This window comes from Hordeum vulgare, chromosome 3H (genome assembly GCF_904849725.1).
Source record: "Hordeum vulgare subsp. vulgare chromosome 3H, MorexV3_pseudomolecules_assembly, whole genome shotgun sequence".
Taxonomy (NCBI): Eukaryota; Viridiplantae; Streptophyta; class Magnoliopsida; order Poales; family Poaceae; genus Hordeum; species Hordeum vulgare.
Genome location: NC_058520.1, coordinates 543,381,935 through 543,400,234, shown reverse-complemented (window position 1 = coordinate 543,400,234; position 18,300 = coordinate 543,381,935). Strand labels below are relative to the sequence as shown.

Sequence of the window (18,300 nt, the reverse complement as noted above, 5' to 3'; positions counted from 1 at the left end):
TTCTATTACTTAACGGTGGCATGATGGGTAATTTAAGCTAACTTTGAGGGCAATTTAAATAACGTACCACAGAAGCAATATGTGCTTTATTAATAGGTAAAGATTCACTGACACACGAAAGAGGTTGCCCTAGCCAACATGGTGTGCTATCTCCACACCGTCCAAACTTCGCTAAGCAATCTACAACTCTATTTTGATCACGAGAAACTTTTACAGAAACAAAAACCCTATCACTTAAAAAGAATTTAATCTCCTGGATCATATGGCCGTAGGCTGATCTATCCAAGGATGCATCAGATATAGCTTTAAGGGCTACAACACAGTCTGATTGCACCATGATCGTGGAGTTGGAATGCTCAACTGTTAGTTTAATACCTTCTAGAATAGCACGTAGCTCCTTCAGGGCGTCGTTGCAGAGAAATAGCCTGCGGTAAGCAGCAAAGATCACACCACCGGTACCATTCCTCAAGATCATACCTGAACCAGCCGAGCCATCTGTATCATTGAAGGATCCATCCACTGACAGCGCCACCATTCGGGGCGTGGGGTTTATGCGGGGCTCTCGCACAGCCAGGCCTTCGGAAAACACCGGCGACTTGCCCTTGATAATTTCCTCCACACCCCGTGAAATCTGATTGAAGGTGTTATAATAGTTGAGGAGGAAGGAGCAGGATACCTCTGGTGAAGGGATTATTCGACCAAGTTTCGACCCCAATCCTAGCCGAGGCAGTGCTAACCAAACAGTGCCAAAGGGAAAATTCTATTGGGATGCCGGATGGGAAGAGAGGTGTATATCATATGCATCTCAGATTTTCCATGTTTTTGCAAGCACTGACTCCTCTTGACATGTCAAATAGAATAACAGAATGCATATGCAAGCTACGACTACCAGCTATTTCAACAAGAAAATTACAAACTTTACAAAGGAGCGGCGTGCCACTGGCATAGCACAAGCCACGGGCATTGTGCCTACAACCTAAGGTATGCTATGGGTCCTCTTTGCAGAAATTTGGCAAGTTAATCCACATTTTCGACTGAACCAAGCAAGCAGCACTTCAGTCACTTGTCCTAGATGACCCTGCTACAACATCATATATATATCGGCTTCACATCATTAGCCCCAAAGCTTAATCCACAGGAAGGACATCTTCGCTGACGGTTTCTAAGCAACTTCTGTATACAGTCATTGCAGAAAAGATGGTAGCACTTGGTGATCACGACCTAAGCGACACCGAAGAACGAGTTGTCAGAGTTGATATCGTGACCAAGGTTATAGGAAATGAAGGTGGCACTATTCACCTCTTTCTGTCGGTCGCGACACACACCACATTTCAGTATTCCCCTGTACTCATTCACCTCCTGATGAACCTTTTCCAACACTGACGAAGCCTCTGTCTTTGCTCTAAGAGAACTAGCTTTTCTTGACATCGATTCCAAGACATCCTCGATTCTCCTCTTACTAAACCTGGAAAAACACCATTCAACTTGTGACACGAAAAAATCTGGAAGTCACACAAAGCATGAAAAAAATAAACCTCTGCAGGCAATTACCTATCCTTCTCTAATTCTACAAGCAACCCAGAAACTTCTAGTCGACTCCTCCCAACCTTGGCTTGTACTTCATCCATTGACTGTCTCAATTGTTGAGCCTCTCCCTGTACATCCACCAGCTTTCGTTGAGCATGGCCTGAAGAAACAGAATATCGCCGTCCATCCTCTGAAAGTCTCCCTATCTGCTCTGACCAAACTTTTAACTGCAAATGGACAAGGAAAAACATGTGTTCAACACTCCCTAAAATATGATGTTGTCCCCTTGATGCGTTTAAATTACCTTGTCATCTAACTGGGCAACTTTATCTTTGTAGAGATCGATCAAGCTCTTTGCCTGCCATAAATTCCTGTTCAGGTTGCATACCTCTAAATGCAAAGTATCCTGTGCCTGTTTCACCTTAACACCTTCCATAAAGATCTGTAGTAACATGTAAACATAAGATGGTGCAGTACAGGTTGCTGTTAAAAAATATTCTTATACTTCTATCTCCGACAAATAAAGATAAACATGACTCTAAAATGACCATGGTTGATTTTTCTTGTACAAGCTATGCTGATTAATCAGCCAAATATGCACACACATTACTAATATGAGGTTTTCTACAGAACTTCAGTATGCAACATCACACCTTCTCTCTGTTGTATAATCGTAGCTGTCATTTGTTGCTGAACAAAAGTTGGGAATGTTGGCGGACCACAACAAGAATATTACTACTTATTTTCAAGATATTGATCCATCCAACTTGGGCATGTGCTCCCGTTTAGACAGACCATCATGCCAGTAGGTGTTAAGAGCGATGTTTGGACCAGTCAGTAGAAATAAAATGATAAAAATTATGCTGAAGAATAGTCCAACTGTCTAGCTGGCAACAAAGTGACATGGAAGATGATGTTGCCAAAGAAAATGGAACAGATTCTTGTGCTTTTGCACAAAGTATGCCGGTTTCTGCTCCTTGCATGACCAAATCAAGAGTTATCTTGACCTTTGCTTGTGTTATCCATCTATTACCATACTACCCCCCCCGGTTTCTAAATGTAAGACCTTTTAGAGATTTCGATACAGGCTACATACGGATGTATGTCAACGCATTTTAGAGTGTAAATTCACTCATTAAGCTCCGTATGTAGTCTGTATTGGAATCCCTTAAAGGACTTGTATTTAGGAACAGAGGGAGTAGTTTGTCATATCAACAAGATATCAGCACTAATCCCACAGTGGCAGCATTGGCATGTTACTTCCATAAAAGACCATTAGCACAGGAAGGATCAGTTCCTTAGAAGTAGATTTAGAAAATAGCAAATTGTATTGAAGTCACGGCCTTTGTCTCACTCAACCCCCTCATCTTGCCTTTTATTTCTCCAGACACCTAGATTTATCTCAGTCTGGATCAAAACCCACTTCCAAAGTGGCCTAGAACTGTCTGGGTGCAACTGGTTATGGGCTCAATGTATATATATCGTTTGCATCTCCTCTTTTCTCCCATCTTCCTCCCTCCTCTACCCCCTTCTCTTTCCTGTCTGCCTTCCTCTCCAAGCAGTATGGGAATGCTTTGGATGCCATCCTAGCGTGTCTTCTCCCTCACAGCTGCTGCAGATCAGAAGGAAGCAAGCATGGAGAAGGGTAGGCTACGCAGATGGAGAGGCAGGCAATGTACTAAATTTTCAAGCAGAAGTAAGGTGAGCATGGTGGTTCACGGCAAGGCCATCAACTCAAATAGTGATGCTGACAGCTTTGGTTAGGGTGGGCTCAATGGCCTCGAGGCATTGATGAGGACTAAAAAGCACGGACACGGGGACGGAAAGACGGGGATAAGGGATACGGCATTTTCCAAAAACAGCCATTCAGGGATACGGCGAGTATATATAAAAATGATTAAAACATGCCATGCAATATAGAGTTAAAAACAAAAAAATTTTGAAGAGAAACTAAGAAGAGATCAGAATACTGTCCCATTTCAATTTGTTGTCTGATGTCTCCTTTCTCACGTGCTCAGCGATTGAATTAATTGATCCTTTAGGCCCATGTCATTTCAACTAAGATGTAAGTATGTAGCTTTCACCCGGCGGTGGCGCTCACGCCATGCTCCCTAACATCAAGCAACAACCAGGCACCAGCATGCAAGTGCGCAGGGCGCAGTAGCTCAAGAGCAGCAGCAATGGCATGGCCCCATGGGGAAGCAAGCAGCAGCAGCTCAACAGCAAGAAATCGAGCAAGGAGATGAAGGGGTTGAGCAGAGACTGCTGGGTTATCTGCTCAAGCGTGGTTGCCATCAGGAGGTCGAGTCCAGGCGACTGCGGTCCGGTTAGGGCGGAGGTGGCGGTGGTCGAATCTAGACGGCAGCGGTCGAGTCCAGGCGACGGCGGCGGTCCAGTCCAGGCAGGCGGCACTGACGTTGCATTCAATTGGGAGCAGTGTTCGTTTCACAGGAGCGTGTGTGTGAGTGCGGCCCTGGAAAATATGGTTTGTATCGGGCCGAGGCTGTTTGTTATTGGGCTTCCCGTCTCCACAACGTATCCCAGCCATGTCTTGGCTCCTTTCCTTTTTTTTAATTCAGAATCAGGGGATATTGGGGGACACGCGTAATCTGGCGTGTCTGGCCGTATCGCCGTGTCCCGTCGAATTAGGATGGCAGTTTGCAGTTTCTGCCGTGTCCATGCTTTGTAGGATGAGGATACAGGATGTTTATTGTGTTATCCTGGTTCAAGAAGCAAAGAGGAAGGATGCCACACTAATTCTGCCACACACACACACATTGGGTCCACTTGGCTGGCATTAGGGCGGTGCATATCTATACCAAACCAAAAAAAAAACATGCTGAACCAAAACAAAAGGTTTGGTTAATCCAATTTTGCAAACACAAAGGAGTTAGTGGACTAGGCCAGAGAGCTTGTACAACAACAACAACAACAGCAACAAAGCCTTTAGTCCCAAACAAGTTGGGGTAGGCTAGAGGTGAAACCCATAAGATCTCGCGACCAACTCATGGTTCTGGCACATGGATAGCAAGCTTCCACGCACCCCTGTCCATGGCTAGTACTTTGGTGATGCTCCAATCCTTTAGATCTCTCTTTACGGACTCTTCCATGTCAAGTTCGGTCTACCACGGCCTCTCTTGACATTATCAGCATGCTTTAGCCGTCCGCTATGCACTGGGGCTTCTGGAGGCATGCGCTGAATATGCCCAAACCATCTCAGACGATGTTGGACAAACTTCTCTTCAATTGGCGCTACCCCAACTCTATCTCGTATATCATCGTTCCGGATTCGGTCCTTCCTTGTGTGGCCACACATCCATCTCAACATGCGCATCTCCGCCACACCTTGCACATGCCGCCTTTTAGTCGGCCAACACTCAACGCCATACAACATTGCGGGTCGAACCACCGTCCTATAGAACTTGCCTTTTAGCTTTTGTGGCACCCTCTTGTCACAGAGAATGCCAGAAGCTTGGCACCACTTCATCCATCCGGCTTTAATTCGATGGTTCACATCTTCATCGATATCCCCATCCTTCTGCAACATTGACCCCAATTATCGAAAGGTGTCCTTCTGAGCCACCACCTGCCCATCAAGGCTAACACCCCCCTCCTCCTCGTGTCTAGTAGTACTAGAAGCGCACCTCATGTACTCAGTCTTAGTCCTACTAAGTCTAAAACCTTTCGATTTCAAGGTTTGCCTCCATAACTCCAACTTCCTATTGACCTTCGTCTGACTATCATCGACTAGCACCACATCATCCGCAAAGAGCATACACCATGGGATATCTCCTTGTATATCCCTTGTGACCTCATCCATCACCAAGGCAAAAAGATAAGGGCTCAAAGCTAACCCCTGATGCAGTCCTATCTTAATCGGGAAGTCATCAGTGTCGCCATCACTTGTTCGAACACTTGTCACAACATTATCGTACATGTCCTTGATGAGGGTAATGTACTTTGTTGGGACCTTGTGTTTCTCCAAGGCCCACCACATAACATTTTATTGTACTTTATCATAGGCCTTCTCCAAGTCAATGAACACCATATGCAAGTCCTTCTTTTGCTCCCTATATCTCTCCATAAGTTGTCGTACCAAGAAAATGGCTTCCATGGTCAACCTCCCAGGCATGAAACCAAACTGATTTTTGGTCACGCTTGTCATTCTTCTTAAGCGGTGCTCAATGACTCTCTCCCATAGCTTCATTGTATGGCTCATCAATTTAATTCCACGGTAATTAGTACAACTTTGAACATCCCCCTTGTTCTTGAAGATTGGTACTAATATACTTCGTCTCCATTCTTCTGGCATCTTGTTTGACCGAAAAATGAGGTTGAAAAGTTTGGTTAGCCATACTATCGCTATGTCCCCGATGCCTCTCCACACCTCAATGGGGATACAATCAAGGCCCATCGCCTTGCCTCCTTTCATCCTATTTAAAGCCTCCTTAACCTTCGACTCCTGGATTCACCGCACAAAACGCCTGCTAGTATCATCAAAGGAGTCGTCCAGATCAATGGTAGAGCTCTCACTCTCCCCATTGAACAACTTGTCAAAGTACTCCCGCCATCTACGCTTAATCTTCTCGTTCTTCACCAGGAGTTGCTCTGCTCCGTCCTTGATGCACTTGATTTGGTCAACATCCCTCGTCTTCCTCTCTCGGATCTTGGCCATCTTATAGATGTCTCTTTCGCCTTCCTTCGTGTCTAACCGTTGGTAGAGGTCCTCATACGCCCGACCCCTTGCTTCACCCACAGCTCGCTTTGCGGCCTTCTTTGCCATCTTGTACTTCTCTATGTCGTCTACACTCCTATCCAGATATAGGCGTCTGAAACAATCCTCATACGCCAAAGAGCTTGTAATGCAGTCTTTTTTCTTGTCCCAGCTATTCGCAGTCGCCGGGCCTCTTGGTTGTTGGTTAAAAAAAGGACCAGTATGCAGGTATACGGAACCAGTCATTAAGCCATGCATGCATATGCTTATATAACATCTACTAACAAATACTTGCTTTCCAGGAATACAAAAGTAAAATGCCATTGTGTCCTTTTAATGTTCGCCTCAATGTGGCTAATGTGGTATTTACCAAAACCATACGAGAAATAGTTTGATATTCTCAGAAGTCGATCCTAATTTCTTATAAATGCTCCCTCTGTTCCAAAAGATAAGGCATATTTGGTTTTCCAGTCTCCAATGCACAGCTTTGACTACAAATTTATTTATAAAATTAGTAAAAACATGACACAAAATTATTTTGCAAGACAGTGGAACAATACCATTCTTACATGCTAAATCATTATACTTCCGCAAATATTAGAGGTCAAAGTTCTAAAACTTTGACTGCACATGAAATTAAGTGCCTTATACTACCTCCGTCTGGGTTTGTTGGTCCCAAAAGCCAAAACTTCAGGACCAAGGTGCAGCCCTAATCAAATGCATGCACGTGTTTAGGCTTAATTAATGGCAAATAAGAATGGGCATAGGTATTTTTCTCTGTATTTTGTGATAGGAAGGGCTCAAGGAGATAGATTGCAGTGATTGATTGCAGTTTTATTGTGATGAATTACATATTTGAAGCGATACTTTGAGGTACTTGCTGATAGTCGCAGCATCACTAATCCAAGTACCCGGGAAAGTTTTGGGCATTGTTGAGAAGGATGTGCATGTTCCATGTAGGGCAGGAGGTTTGGTTCATCAAATGGAGACTTCCAGCTTTGTGTTCATCCTAAAGATGATGTTGAGAATCCTTCGTATGAAAATGATCTATCTCTTCTATTGCAAAAGAAGGATCAAAATGTTGTTCGGGTATGTGATAGAGAGATAGAGTATGTTATATGTATCTAGTTTTGATATGTTTTGTTCATGTAAGTAGGTTGCATCTAAACTCATAATTGTATCATTTCAGGCGATGTCATTGGTTATGGATGTGAGAACACATTTGCTCAATTGGAGAAATGATGGTTGGGAGCCACTCTTGGAAGATGTCAAAGCATTCTGCACCAAAAACAAAATTCCAATACCAAGTATGGATGACACCTTCACAAAATGGCGAAAATCAAGAAAAGGTGGAAGAAACAACGTCACTGTTGATCATTTTTCCCGTGTAGACACCTTCTATGTTGCTATAGACTCCATCACCATGGAGTTTGATCATCGTTCTAATGAGGTATCTTCAGAGCTCCTCTAGAACTTCTCTTGTCTTGACCCAAGAGACTCCTTTTCTAGGTTCAATATCAATAAGCTTGCTCTTCTCATAGAGATTTATCATGAGGATTTCTCTAATTATGATTGTGAACATATACAAGATCACCTTGAGCTATTCATTATTCATATGAGAAGAATTGAAGATTTTAGAGAATGTCATGATATTGCAAGCCTAGCTAAAAAGATGATTGAACTTGAAAGGTACATCATGTTTCCCACAGTTTATCGCCTCATTGAATTGGCATTGCTACTACCGGTAGCGACGGCAACAGTTGAAAGGGCTTTTTCAGCAATGAAAATCATTAAGACCGAGTTGCGTAGCAAGATGTCCGATGGATGGCTCAATGACTTGATGGTGTGTTACATTGAGCGAGGGATATTCAAAAGTCTTCATCTTCGTAAAATTAAGGAAGATTTTCACAAGGGTAGGGCACTACCGTTGCCTGGGTCTTCTACACGCCATTAAATCTTTGCTTATCAGTATGTTTTAGGTCGTCCTTCTATTTAAAATATGTTTGCATTTTCAATGTATTTGGCTATTCTGTTTAGGATTATATGAAAATATTGGTGTGCACTGTTTGTTCGTATTATTTATGTTGGTTGTGCACAAAAAATATTTTTGACTTAAGAGTTCACCCCACCTCAAAAAAGTTTCGTCCTCCACCACTGGTCACAACGGGTGTATTTGATAGCATTCCTAACCTAGCATGGTTGTTATCCTCTCATACAGAGTACATGCATTTGTTGTTGTTTGGTAGCAGTGTATATGCTGAGACATACTAAGCTGAGACTCTGTTTGGCAGCTTGCATTTGATTAGACATGTCGGTCGGTAGAGTAACAACCGGTATTTTCAAATAGGTGAACAAAAAAAATTCAAAAATGCAAACAATTTAATGAAACATTCAAAAAAAACATTTTAAAAAATAAACATTTTCAAAATTCCAAAGTTTTTATTTTTTAATAAAACAAATTTAGGAAGTTTATATTTTTCTAAATTTAGAAGAAAACATTTGAAAATCTAAACATTTTTTGAAAAAACAATTTTCTAAAAAATTAATCAAATTTCGAAATTCTGATTTATTTTCAAAATTAAACAAATTTTGAAATTTTGAACATTTTTCAAAAAATTTAACAAAATTTGTAAATCTTGACATTTTTAGAAAAAAAAATCTGGAAAAATTTGAAAAATCTGAATATTTTTGGGGTATTCTAAACATTTTTTGTAAGTTTATTTATTTAGAATCTGAAGTCTGAACATTTTTAAAAAAAAGTTGTCACTCCCTTTCCTCATGCATGCTGACCAGCGGCTGCTGGGGTGTTCTCTCTTCGTGCATGCTATAAGGGTATTTAGGCTGAGCTCGTGCATGTTGAGGAGGCCCCGTGCAGGCTACCAAACACTCAAAAGTGGGTCGAGAAAAGAACTTTTGAGCTCATGCACCCTACCAAACACACCCAACAAAGCTCAACTGAGCATGGCGGCAGAGCCAAGGGCACTCCATACACCGAACACACCATGATGCCGGTCAGTGCGGATGGTATGAAGCAGGTTAAGCCCATCAACAACGACTCCGCGTGCTCAGACAATCTCATGGTAAAGAATGAAATTCAGCTTGTAGATGGTGCTTCTGTCTCATGAAATCAAGCCTAAATTGATACTGGCAGAAGGGAACTTGAAACTGCTATTTTGGTTATGTGTCTTGAAAGTCTACTAATTTGTGTTACAAATCACCTGGCATGTAGAGCACAATTTGATTTTGTGATGGTGCTTCTGTGTTGAACTTTTGTACATGTCTAATGTTTTAAATTTCATCAAATGAACTGGGGGATTAATTATACATGCTCAAAACAGAAATCTGTTGAAGTATCGTACTAATATGTCTTGGTTTCAACAAATAAACCAGGGCGTTAATCCGCCATGCTCAAAAGAAAAATATGATGCTCTTGCTCTACTTTTTTTGTTAATCTGATGTCAGGAGATTATAATGCTCTGGCGGGTCCCATGACAAAATTACCATTACCAACATGAAAACCTGGATAAAATCATGGTGGCAATCTAAACCTTTCTAGTTGCAGATTTAAGTTATTATTGGCATCTAGTTATGGGAACTGAAGTCAAGAACAAGCTTTAAGTGAAACCAGTCATCGTGGACATAAGTGGGTGGTTTAAAGGTTACACTAATTAATGTTGAAGACAAGGATACATCAACATGAACACAGACAGCAAATGAGTCCATAAAATTACCTTCGTATTGTGGTCATCTCTCTCAATAATTTGCTGTAGCAATTGTTGATTTTGTGTTTGTATATCTTCATATGCTTGCCCAATACTCTGAAATGTCAAAAAATGAGCATTTCTAGAATGCTGATTTTCTGTATTTTTACGAAGATATAGAGATGAAACATACCTCAATCTCTGACAGGTATGCTTCACCTTCTTCATGTTTTGATTTCAATAATTCAGATAAACTACCAACATCCCTGTAACACACAGGAAAATTCACCAGTTAGCACCTTTTTCACAAGTAAAAATAGATGATGTATCTAGCTTCTGCCTGCTTCAACACATGTGATGGCATATCACAGCAAAGTGTAGAGATTCCAAATATCCAGTAGAGAAACTACATCGGAAAAGTATAAATAAAATGTACCTTCTGGCACTCTCCATCTTCCCCCTTAATTCAGCAATCTCAGCTTCACCACTTGCTAGTCTCTGCTGAGACATTGCTTCAGCTTCAATGGCTGCCTTAACACGCTGTTCTAGCCTACTCTCATCAAGAGAAGATTTGAGGCTATGGACATGAGCCCATTCACAATATTCTCTATCTTTGGACTCCAGCACATCTCTGTCACAAAACAATAAGGGGTGGACATCAGAACGGTAGACGTTTGTTTTAGTAGGACTACTGAATTTGACACTAGAGAACGTTTAAAAGCACAATATATTATTTTCGGATGATATGATCTCTAGACTAAATAGGAGAACACACATAGTGAAACACGACAAATTTTAGAAGTAGTTTCATGAAAGATTTCTGCTGTAATAAAACCACCTTGAATCAATAGAATCACGCTTATACATTTCCACAAAGAGCTTCAGCTCACAATTCGTTTGTCTTAGCTCACAAACCTACACATCATGTGAATTCAATGGTTTAAGAATTCATAAAAACAACATGAATGGAAATCAAAGAAACTAGTTAAAACAAGCCATTTCCTGATGGCTGGTGAAGACAATGGAATCCAAAACAATTCTAGTGAAATCAGCATTTTTTTAATATCAGTACCCTGGATTGTAGATCCCTTATCTCAGATCCTGCACGAGCAGATCTACATAATGATTCGTTGATAGTGTGCTCCTGTAAAGCACAAAACGAATGGCTACAACTTAACTGAAACAGCCGCAAAACACTCGTAAACATCTTCAACAAGCTCGTATAAAGAAATTTACCTTTCCAGCCAGAATATCAGAAACAGAGTGAACTTCGGCTCGCAAAGAATGCAATTCTGAAGCATCATCCTTGTACTTGGATAATTCAGTTTGCATAGCACCCATTTCTCCTGGCAGCGATGACACCAGCACTTTAAATTCTGATATGGTTTGGTTCCGACCTGAATATTGAAAGTGTTTACTTATTTATATTTGGATGTTGCCAGAAGAGAATAACTCAACGTTGTTAGAAAAACCAATAAGAATCATCATACCAGGTTCTCTCAAAGATTCTTCAAGTTTCAGCGCAAGCATATTCTTTTCATCAACTACTTTCCGCTGATTCGGTTCTAAGACTGCAATGCTTGACTCATAATTCAGAGATACCCTATGAAGAATTCCAGACAGATCAACTTTTACATTAACTTCCCTTTCTTGCCATATCAATTTATCCTTATTAACCTGAAAAGGCAAGTGGAAGCTTAGCCAAACATAACATACATAGCTGAGGCTCTTTGCTACATGACATGTAAATTATGCAGAGCAGTAACCACCTGTAATTTCTCTAATAGTGTTCGGCAGTGGTCCAACTCTGCTCGTGAGTTTTGGAGTTGATCCTTCAGAACTTGGAAAGGTTTTGAAGAAGAAATGCTCTTAAAATCCATCGTAGTGTTCTGGTCATAAATAATAAATTACAAAGGTGAGGCATGCAAGAATATTTAATGAAATCCTTTACTCTAAGATTGACTCCAATGTGGAATCTCAATTAAGCCATGTCATCATTGAAATAGTAGCGAATAGATCAAACTAAAATAAACATCAACCTCAGATTCTAAAATAATTAAAAGATGCTTGATTAGGCATCTTTTAGTTGAGAGCATGGAAAATAAAAAACGTAGATTTCATGAAAAAACATCACTTTTTGAATGGTACATCTGTATGTCACCCTCTGGAGACTACAGATAATCTAGGGTTGCTTTCGTTAGTGTTGGTACTTGGTAGGAAAGGAAATCCAAAAACGCTGCAGCAAAGCATGGGTGGAAAATACTAGTACTACATATCAACCCTGGAACAGCCCTCAAAAAAGGTGGAACAGCGTTACTTCACTTGGTACTGGCACACCTAAACAAGCCGCATGCAAACCTGTAAGGTAGACAACTTGTTCAAAATTTCAATTCTATCTTCGTGAAGTCTCCTTGTTTCCACCAAACGTTGTGAAATCAGATCCTGATCCAAATAACAGAGCAAGCAAATTCATTAAGTTCAGAGAAAACATAGGCAACACTGTGGAAGTTAACAAAAGGTACTTAATATTTACCGTAAGCTCCTTGTGACATGCCTCTAGATCCTGCAATTCCTTTTGTTTGTCTCTGACATTATCCTCAGGCAAGCTTTTATTTCCTAAATTTGGAAATAAGATTGAAGTTCCATGTGTATGGTCCTGTGCTTTGAGGACTGCCAATTTGTGGTTGCTTTCTTCCAACTCAGCAACAGCACTTGCGAACTCCTCTTGAAAAGTTAAAAACATCTCAGTCAAGCCGATTTGACGATCCTTAACATTAGTGCAAATAGCATCATAGGCATCATAGGCATATATGAGTGTGCAAACATTGCCTAAATAGTTCCTCATGTTTGATCAGTCTGAAGAGCCACTGTTTGACTAGGTTGGTCAATACGGTTGAAATGACCCCGTAATCCTCAAAAACAAAATAAGTACACTATTGTTGCGTAAGTACAGAAATCTAGCAAGTATATCTAGCAGAATACATAAACAATCCTACCTAGCAAGTATATCTCATCCTGGCTCAGTCCAGCATGCAGTGTGCTTCTAGTGAGGCAACCCCGGCTCGCCTCTCTCGCATATCCAGATCTCCTTTCCAATCGCCTCTGTGTCCCAATCCAGCTGAGATCTCTCCATTCCTTCCGATCTCTCTCCAACTCTCTCATGTCTATTATATATCATCTCTCGACCCCTCTGTTCCCTCTCATCTCTATTCAACATCCTCTCTAAACCTTCCTATTGTCAATGTCTGACCAGAGGTAGGAAACAGTAACAACTACGAGGCAAGAACAGCAGGCGAGTGAAGAAGGTTGTGGCGGTAGGAACACGCCGAGGGATCGTCGGTGGGAAGGGATTTAGGGAGAGTAGGTGGTTAGATATTGATAGATTCGGGGGAAAGCATGATGTCGCGGCATATCAAAAAGAGTATTGGCAGGTATGGAAGATATCAAAATAATAAATATAATACAACATTAATAATCTGTCGTATGTAGCCATATCTACGTATGTAAAGCATCTCGTGTTTATGCAAAGATACCTTTAAGGCGTTTCTGTTCAGCTTTGCTTCGAGCAATTAAATAACTCTGGTCGTGGTGCTTCTTTGTTAACTGCCTGTGCTTCAAGTGGAGATCACTAAGTTCTTGTATGGCATCATTAAGCTGTAGTGATAGCTCAGTACCAGTAGTTCGCAGTTCCCTACTATGCTCTGCAGTGTAGAAACAAAATAAGGTAGTGCTACCAAAGGGGTATGAAATTTGCAGTCCTTCAGCTGTAATTACTAAATAAATTATTACCAAGGAAATGTGAAGAACAAACCATTTTCAGGTAATGCAGCATAGGGATCTAACAGTGACTTCTTATTTGCATGCCATGAATCATTTGATGAGAACAATATATTCTGCAGCACATCGGTAGTTGACAAGTGTACATGGTTTTCCAAATGGCAACCTGAACTTTCTGCGGCACCTGTCTCAACAAGTCTGCTAAGAAAGTCCTTGTCTTTCGGGATGCATGCGCCATCTGAATAGGAAAGTAGAAACTAAATCTTGTAATATTTGGCACAATATCTGAGTTCAGAATATTTCACAAAGCACAACCACCAACATAAATCAAATACAATGAAGTGCAAGCTTCATAGATTGAAAAAAAAAACTGCATGCAAATCCTAACAAGAGTGGAGAAGACACATATACTGCTTCCATTACAACTTTTTATACATGAAAAAAAAAACATTATTGGCTGACAATCAAATCAATTCAGGTAAGAAGAAAGTCATACCTGTAGACACATTGCTAGGACCTGCACTGCAGGAAGAATTATGAAATCCATTTTTGCAAACAGAGATAGCCTTCAAATCTCTCACAAGCTGTTCAAGTATAGCATTTACCGTTAAAAAAAGGAAGACTTGTGGTATTTTGCAGTAACAACAAGGTTGGTTTTAGCTTACATGCTCCCAAGACTTGTTAGCTAGATCTTGGGTCTCGTGGTGAGCCTTCTGTTTCTTCTTGAGATCGTCAAATTTACCCTCGAGGGCATGGTACTCAAACTTATGGACTGCTAGCTGTTCCGAAAGCTTTTGGTTTCTGTATTTAAGTACAGCGAAATCAAGCTGCCAACCAGGAACAAAGTTACAAGTTATCAACAAATATAGAAATATAGAAAAGAATAATGAAAACACAGTGTAGAAAAGGCCCAAAAAGGAAACCCGGTTTATGAGCACAGCTTGACAATACTGCTGTAATGAACGATGCAAGAACAAAATCTGCAGAAGAAAGCAGTATGGCAAATAATAGAAGTGCATTAATGATCGTATATCTGTTTGGTGCATCCATATGCACGGTGGTCTAAACATCGCAACATATACCAAATAGAGCTATATTTAAAATGCAAGCCGCAATTTATGTCCAATTTTTTGCAAAGGTACATGCTATTGTATCCTCAATCATCTCTCTAAATGCATACTAGATTTGCTTCCATCATGACACAGCTTTTACTATATACTAGTAAATGTGTACGTGCAATACGCGTTAATGTTAGGCAGTATATTAATTGCATGCGGATATTAAGTATGATATTATTTGTGTTAATTATATGATTAGTGCTATATTTGGTATGATATTAATTGTACGTTAAACACGTTGAGCACTCGTCACTGAAGCAGTCTAGGTCATTGGATTGACCTGGTTTGATGGCTGAGATCAGTTGGATCTGCCCCTTTGTGTCTTCTTATATTGGTATAGATATATAACACCAATCATGTCTTCAACAATTTCAGCAAGACTTTTTAGGTCTAACTAAGGGAGGCAACATGTAGAGTTGTACAGTACACTTTGCAGTGAGATGAAGTTACGATTGACAAATGCAGATTTGACAACTGTTCATGCATATGTCAGTAGGCTACCCATGCAACGCTCCAAGGTAAACCCTGAATGCAAGCAGGCTGGCTAATCCGGTAAAACCGGATATGCCCAAGGTAAAATAACTTATATTGCGATCTGAGAAGGTCCTGAACTAACCTGGCAATGTCGCTGACCCCAGCTACCTAATTTCCTGGCGACACGGCTTTTACTATATAACACCAATCATGTCCTGAACAATTTCAGCAAGACTTTTTAGGTCTAACTAAGGGAAACAACATGTAAAGTTGTACAGTAGACTTTGCAGTTAGATAAAGTAATGATTGAACAAATGCGGATTTGACAACCATTCATGCGTATGTCAGTATGCTACACATGCAACCTCCAAGGTAAATCCTGCACACAAGCAGGCTGGCCAATCCGGTAAAACCGGATATGCCAAAGGTAAAATAACTCATATTGCGATCTGAGAAGCTCCTGAACTAACCTGGCAATGTCCTGAACCCAGCTACCTAATAAAGGATACAAATAAAAGTAAAGTAGCAAGCCTTTACATACCAGCCTACAGCAAGCAAGCGTGAACTACTTGACAACTTGAAATGAGCCGTGTACCTTCTTGTCGTGAACAATAGCGGACTGCCTAAAGACTCTAAATGAGGTGTATATCTAACAACCTATATGTTGTGAACATTTCAGCAAGACAATTAGGTCTAACTAAGGCAAGAAGAGAAGTTGTGCACCAAACTTTACAGTGAGGTAAAATTGCGGCTGAAAAAGTATGGACATGCAAACTGTTATAGTGGGACACACATGCAAGGCGCAACTGGATTGCCAAAATCGGCTTAAATAGACATGTAGCCCTAGGTAAAATGACTCTTTTTGTTAGGTAATGACTGTTATTGAGATATCAGAAGCTCCGATCGATTCATGAACTACCCTGGCAAGGTCGTTGACCTGGACTACCTGATGCACGATCGAAACAATTGAAGTAATAAATCATCACACAGTTGCTTACCATAACAACAGTGAACTACTTAGAGACTTCAAATGAGTTGTATACCTTCCTGTCGTCGGAGGAAGGTGGAAGTGATGGGCGCTTGGTGGGAGATACAAAGGAGTCAGAGAGCCGCCGCTTCCGATCGGGCTCACCGGTGCTTCCCATAGGTCCAAGCCTGACCAGCCGCCACCTCGTCTAATCCGCCGCATGTGGAGTACACCAAACTCAGAAAAACCCAAACCAATCATCATGAGCACGCACAGCACCAGCCAAACCCGACGTCACAACCCAAATCCTACCCGACCACGGGATCAAGCAGAGGCAGCAAATTTGTGAGAGTTTGCTCGCAGAACGGGGCCGAGGGGAATTGGTAACTGTACTGTGCGGCTTAATTTGGGATTACAGGGGATCAGATCAAATTGAGGAGATGAGAGGGTGAGAATTAGCGGTAATTTTGGTGTGCAGTGCATAGGCGTATACTGTGTGAAAAGTCTAGGCTCTAGAGACTGGAGAGGAAGAGGAAGAGACGGCGAAGGAGAGCGGAAAAAGTCATTTAACCTAGGGCTATAAGTCTGTTTAAGTCGGTTTTGGCAATCCAGTTGCGCCTTGCATGCGTGTCCCACTATAATAGTTGGCATGCACATACTTGTTCAGCTGCAATTTTACCTCACTGCAAAGTTTGGTGCACAACTTCTCTTCTTGCCTTAGTTAGACCTAAAGGGTGAAATTGCATACAACTCAGCAATGTGTGAAAGTGCATACAAGTCAGCAATGCTGGTCAATGGTACAAACACCGCCAAGTTTCCAAATAGATTAAGATCTATTACGAACAGAAAGGGACATCTTCTAAAACAGTGCACTAACCAGTAAGTTCTAATTGCAGATGACTCCTGATTACTAATTCCTGACTGCAATCATGCCATTTTCTGCAGCGTCTCTTTTTTTCTTCATAGGAACAAATACTCTAATTAAGAACAGTGCAAAATAACAGGCAGTATTGAGCATGTAGTGGCATAAGCTTCCCCATATACCTTCCACCATGAGAATCTATCTACCAAATTATATATGCTGCACATCATTTCCAGAAGAAGGCATAAAACATGAGATGTTGCACATTATTTAGCTCTGGCATCGGTCTGAAATTCATACTCTAGGATAATTCATGCAATCTTGTACGTAGAAAACTTGTTCCACTCACCATGGAAAAGCAACTTCAGGAGGGGATTCAGATGTGAGGTGGCCTTAAGAGGGGGAGGAACCTCGATGGACCTTCAGGTGAACAGGAAGCACCGAGGCGGATGCAGGGCATCAGAGGAGCGGCGAGACGGAGGGCGCCGTGAGATGCAAGGCGCGGCAAGGCGTCGCCGGGTGGCAGTAGCTGAAGGGGGTGAGGAGAGGCGACACGAGCTGGCGGCGGGGTTGGTGGAGGGGGGGGAGGGGGAGGCCCGCGACGGGCAGCCGCGCTGGGTGAGGGGAGGCGGGGTTGCTACAGGGGTGGGGGGCGGGTCGACGGCGGGGTGGCGCCGGCGGCGGAGCTGAGTGAGGAGAAGAAGCAGGCCGGTGGATTAGGTTTTTTTTTAGTGTTTATTCGTCAGCTAGCTCATTTCATTCGGGGATCAGTCAGATTCTCATTTTACTGCCCAGCAGCATGGGCCCACATATCATACCGCTGTGGCTTCTCTGACTTGAAGAGCCAAGACACAGACGCTACAGTCAACTGACTTTGTTCATTTGTTAGCCATTGGATTGGACATGAACGGTCCACGTGAGGTGCTATAGAGGTTCAGTCTCAATGCTGCAATTACGAAATACTCCCTCCATTCCTAAATATAAAACCTTTTACAAATTTCAGTATAGGAAAAACTTACCATCATCCTATGGATCGCATCGGCCGTGTCCGCCACCTCCCCTGCATGACACGCGGCCTTCGTTGAACGCATTTGTGCAACGCAAACTATGTTTCAGAAAGATATACCATATTGCAACGGTCTAGAATGAGACTATGTTTT

General features: G+C 41.7%; 1 protein-coding gene across 3 annotated transcripts; it reads right to left on the bottom strand.

Annotated features, from left to right (window-relative positions):
* Positions 1-774: 774 nt before the first annotated feature.
* Positions 775-17,722, bottom strand: LOC123444859 (E3 ubiquitin-protein ligase BRE1-like 1). Of its 3 annotated transcripts, XM_045121723.1 has the most exons (20): positions 17,490-17,722; positions 16,355-17,005; positions 14,385-14,546; positions 14,216-14,303; positions 13,754-13,957; positions 13,476-13,643; positions 12,476-12,666; positions 12,301-12,384; positions 11,712-11,831; positions 11,433-11,619; positions 11,179-11,339; positions 11,015-11,086; positions 10,781-10,857; positions 10,379-10,573; positions 10,136-10,208; positions 9,973-10,059; positions 1,832-1,969; positions 1,552-1,754; positions 1,300-1,465; positions 775-1,221 (listed from the first exon to the last, which is right to left on the bottom strand). In XM_045121723.1, exons 2-20 carry the CDS (start codon positions 16,454-16,456, stop codon positions 1,090-1,092), a joined length of 2,610 nt encoding a protein of 869 aa, XP_044977658.1. In that variant the 5' UTR covers positions 16,457-17,005; positions 17,490-17,722; the 3' UTR covers positions 775-1,089. The 3 variants fall into 3 exon arrangements, with proteins under 3 accessions (XP_044977658.1, XP_044977659.1, XP_044977660.1); XM_045121724.1 differs by lacking the exon at positions 16,355-17,005 and having other exon boundaries at positions 17,490-17,721; XM_045121725.1 differs by lacking the exons at positions 14,216-14,303; positions 14,385-14,546; positions 16,355-17,005; positions 17,490-17,722 and having other exon boundaries at positions 13,732-13,858.
* Positions 17,723-18,300: the final 578 nt, after the last annotated feature.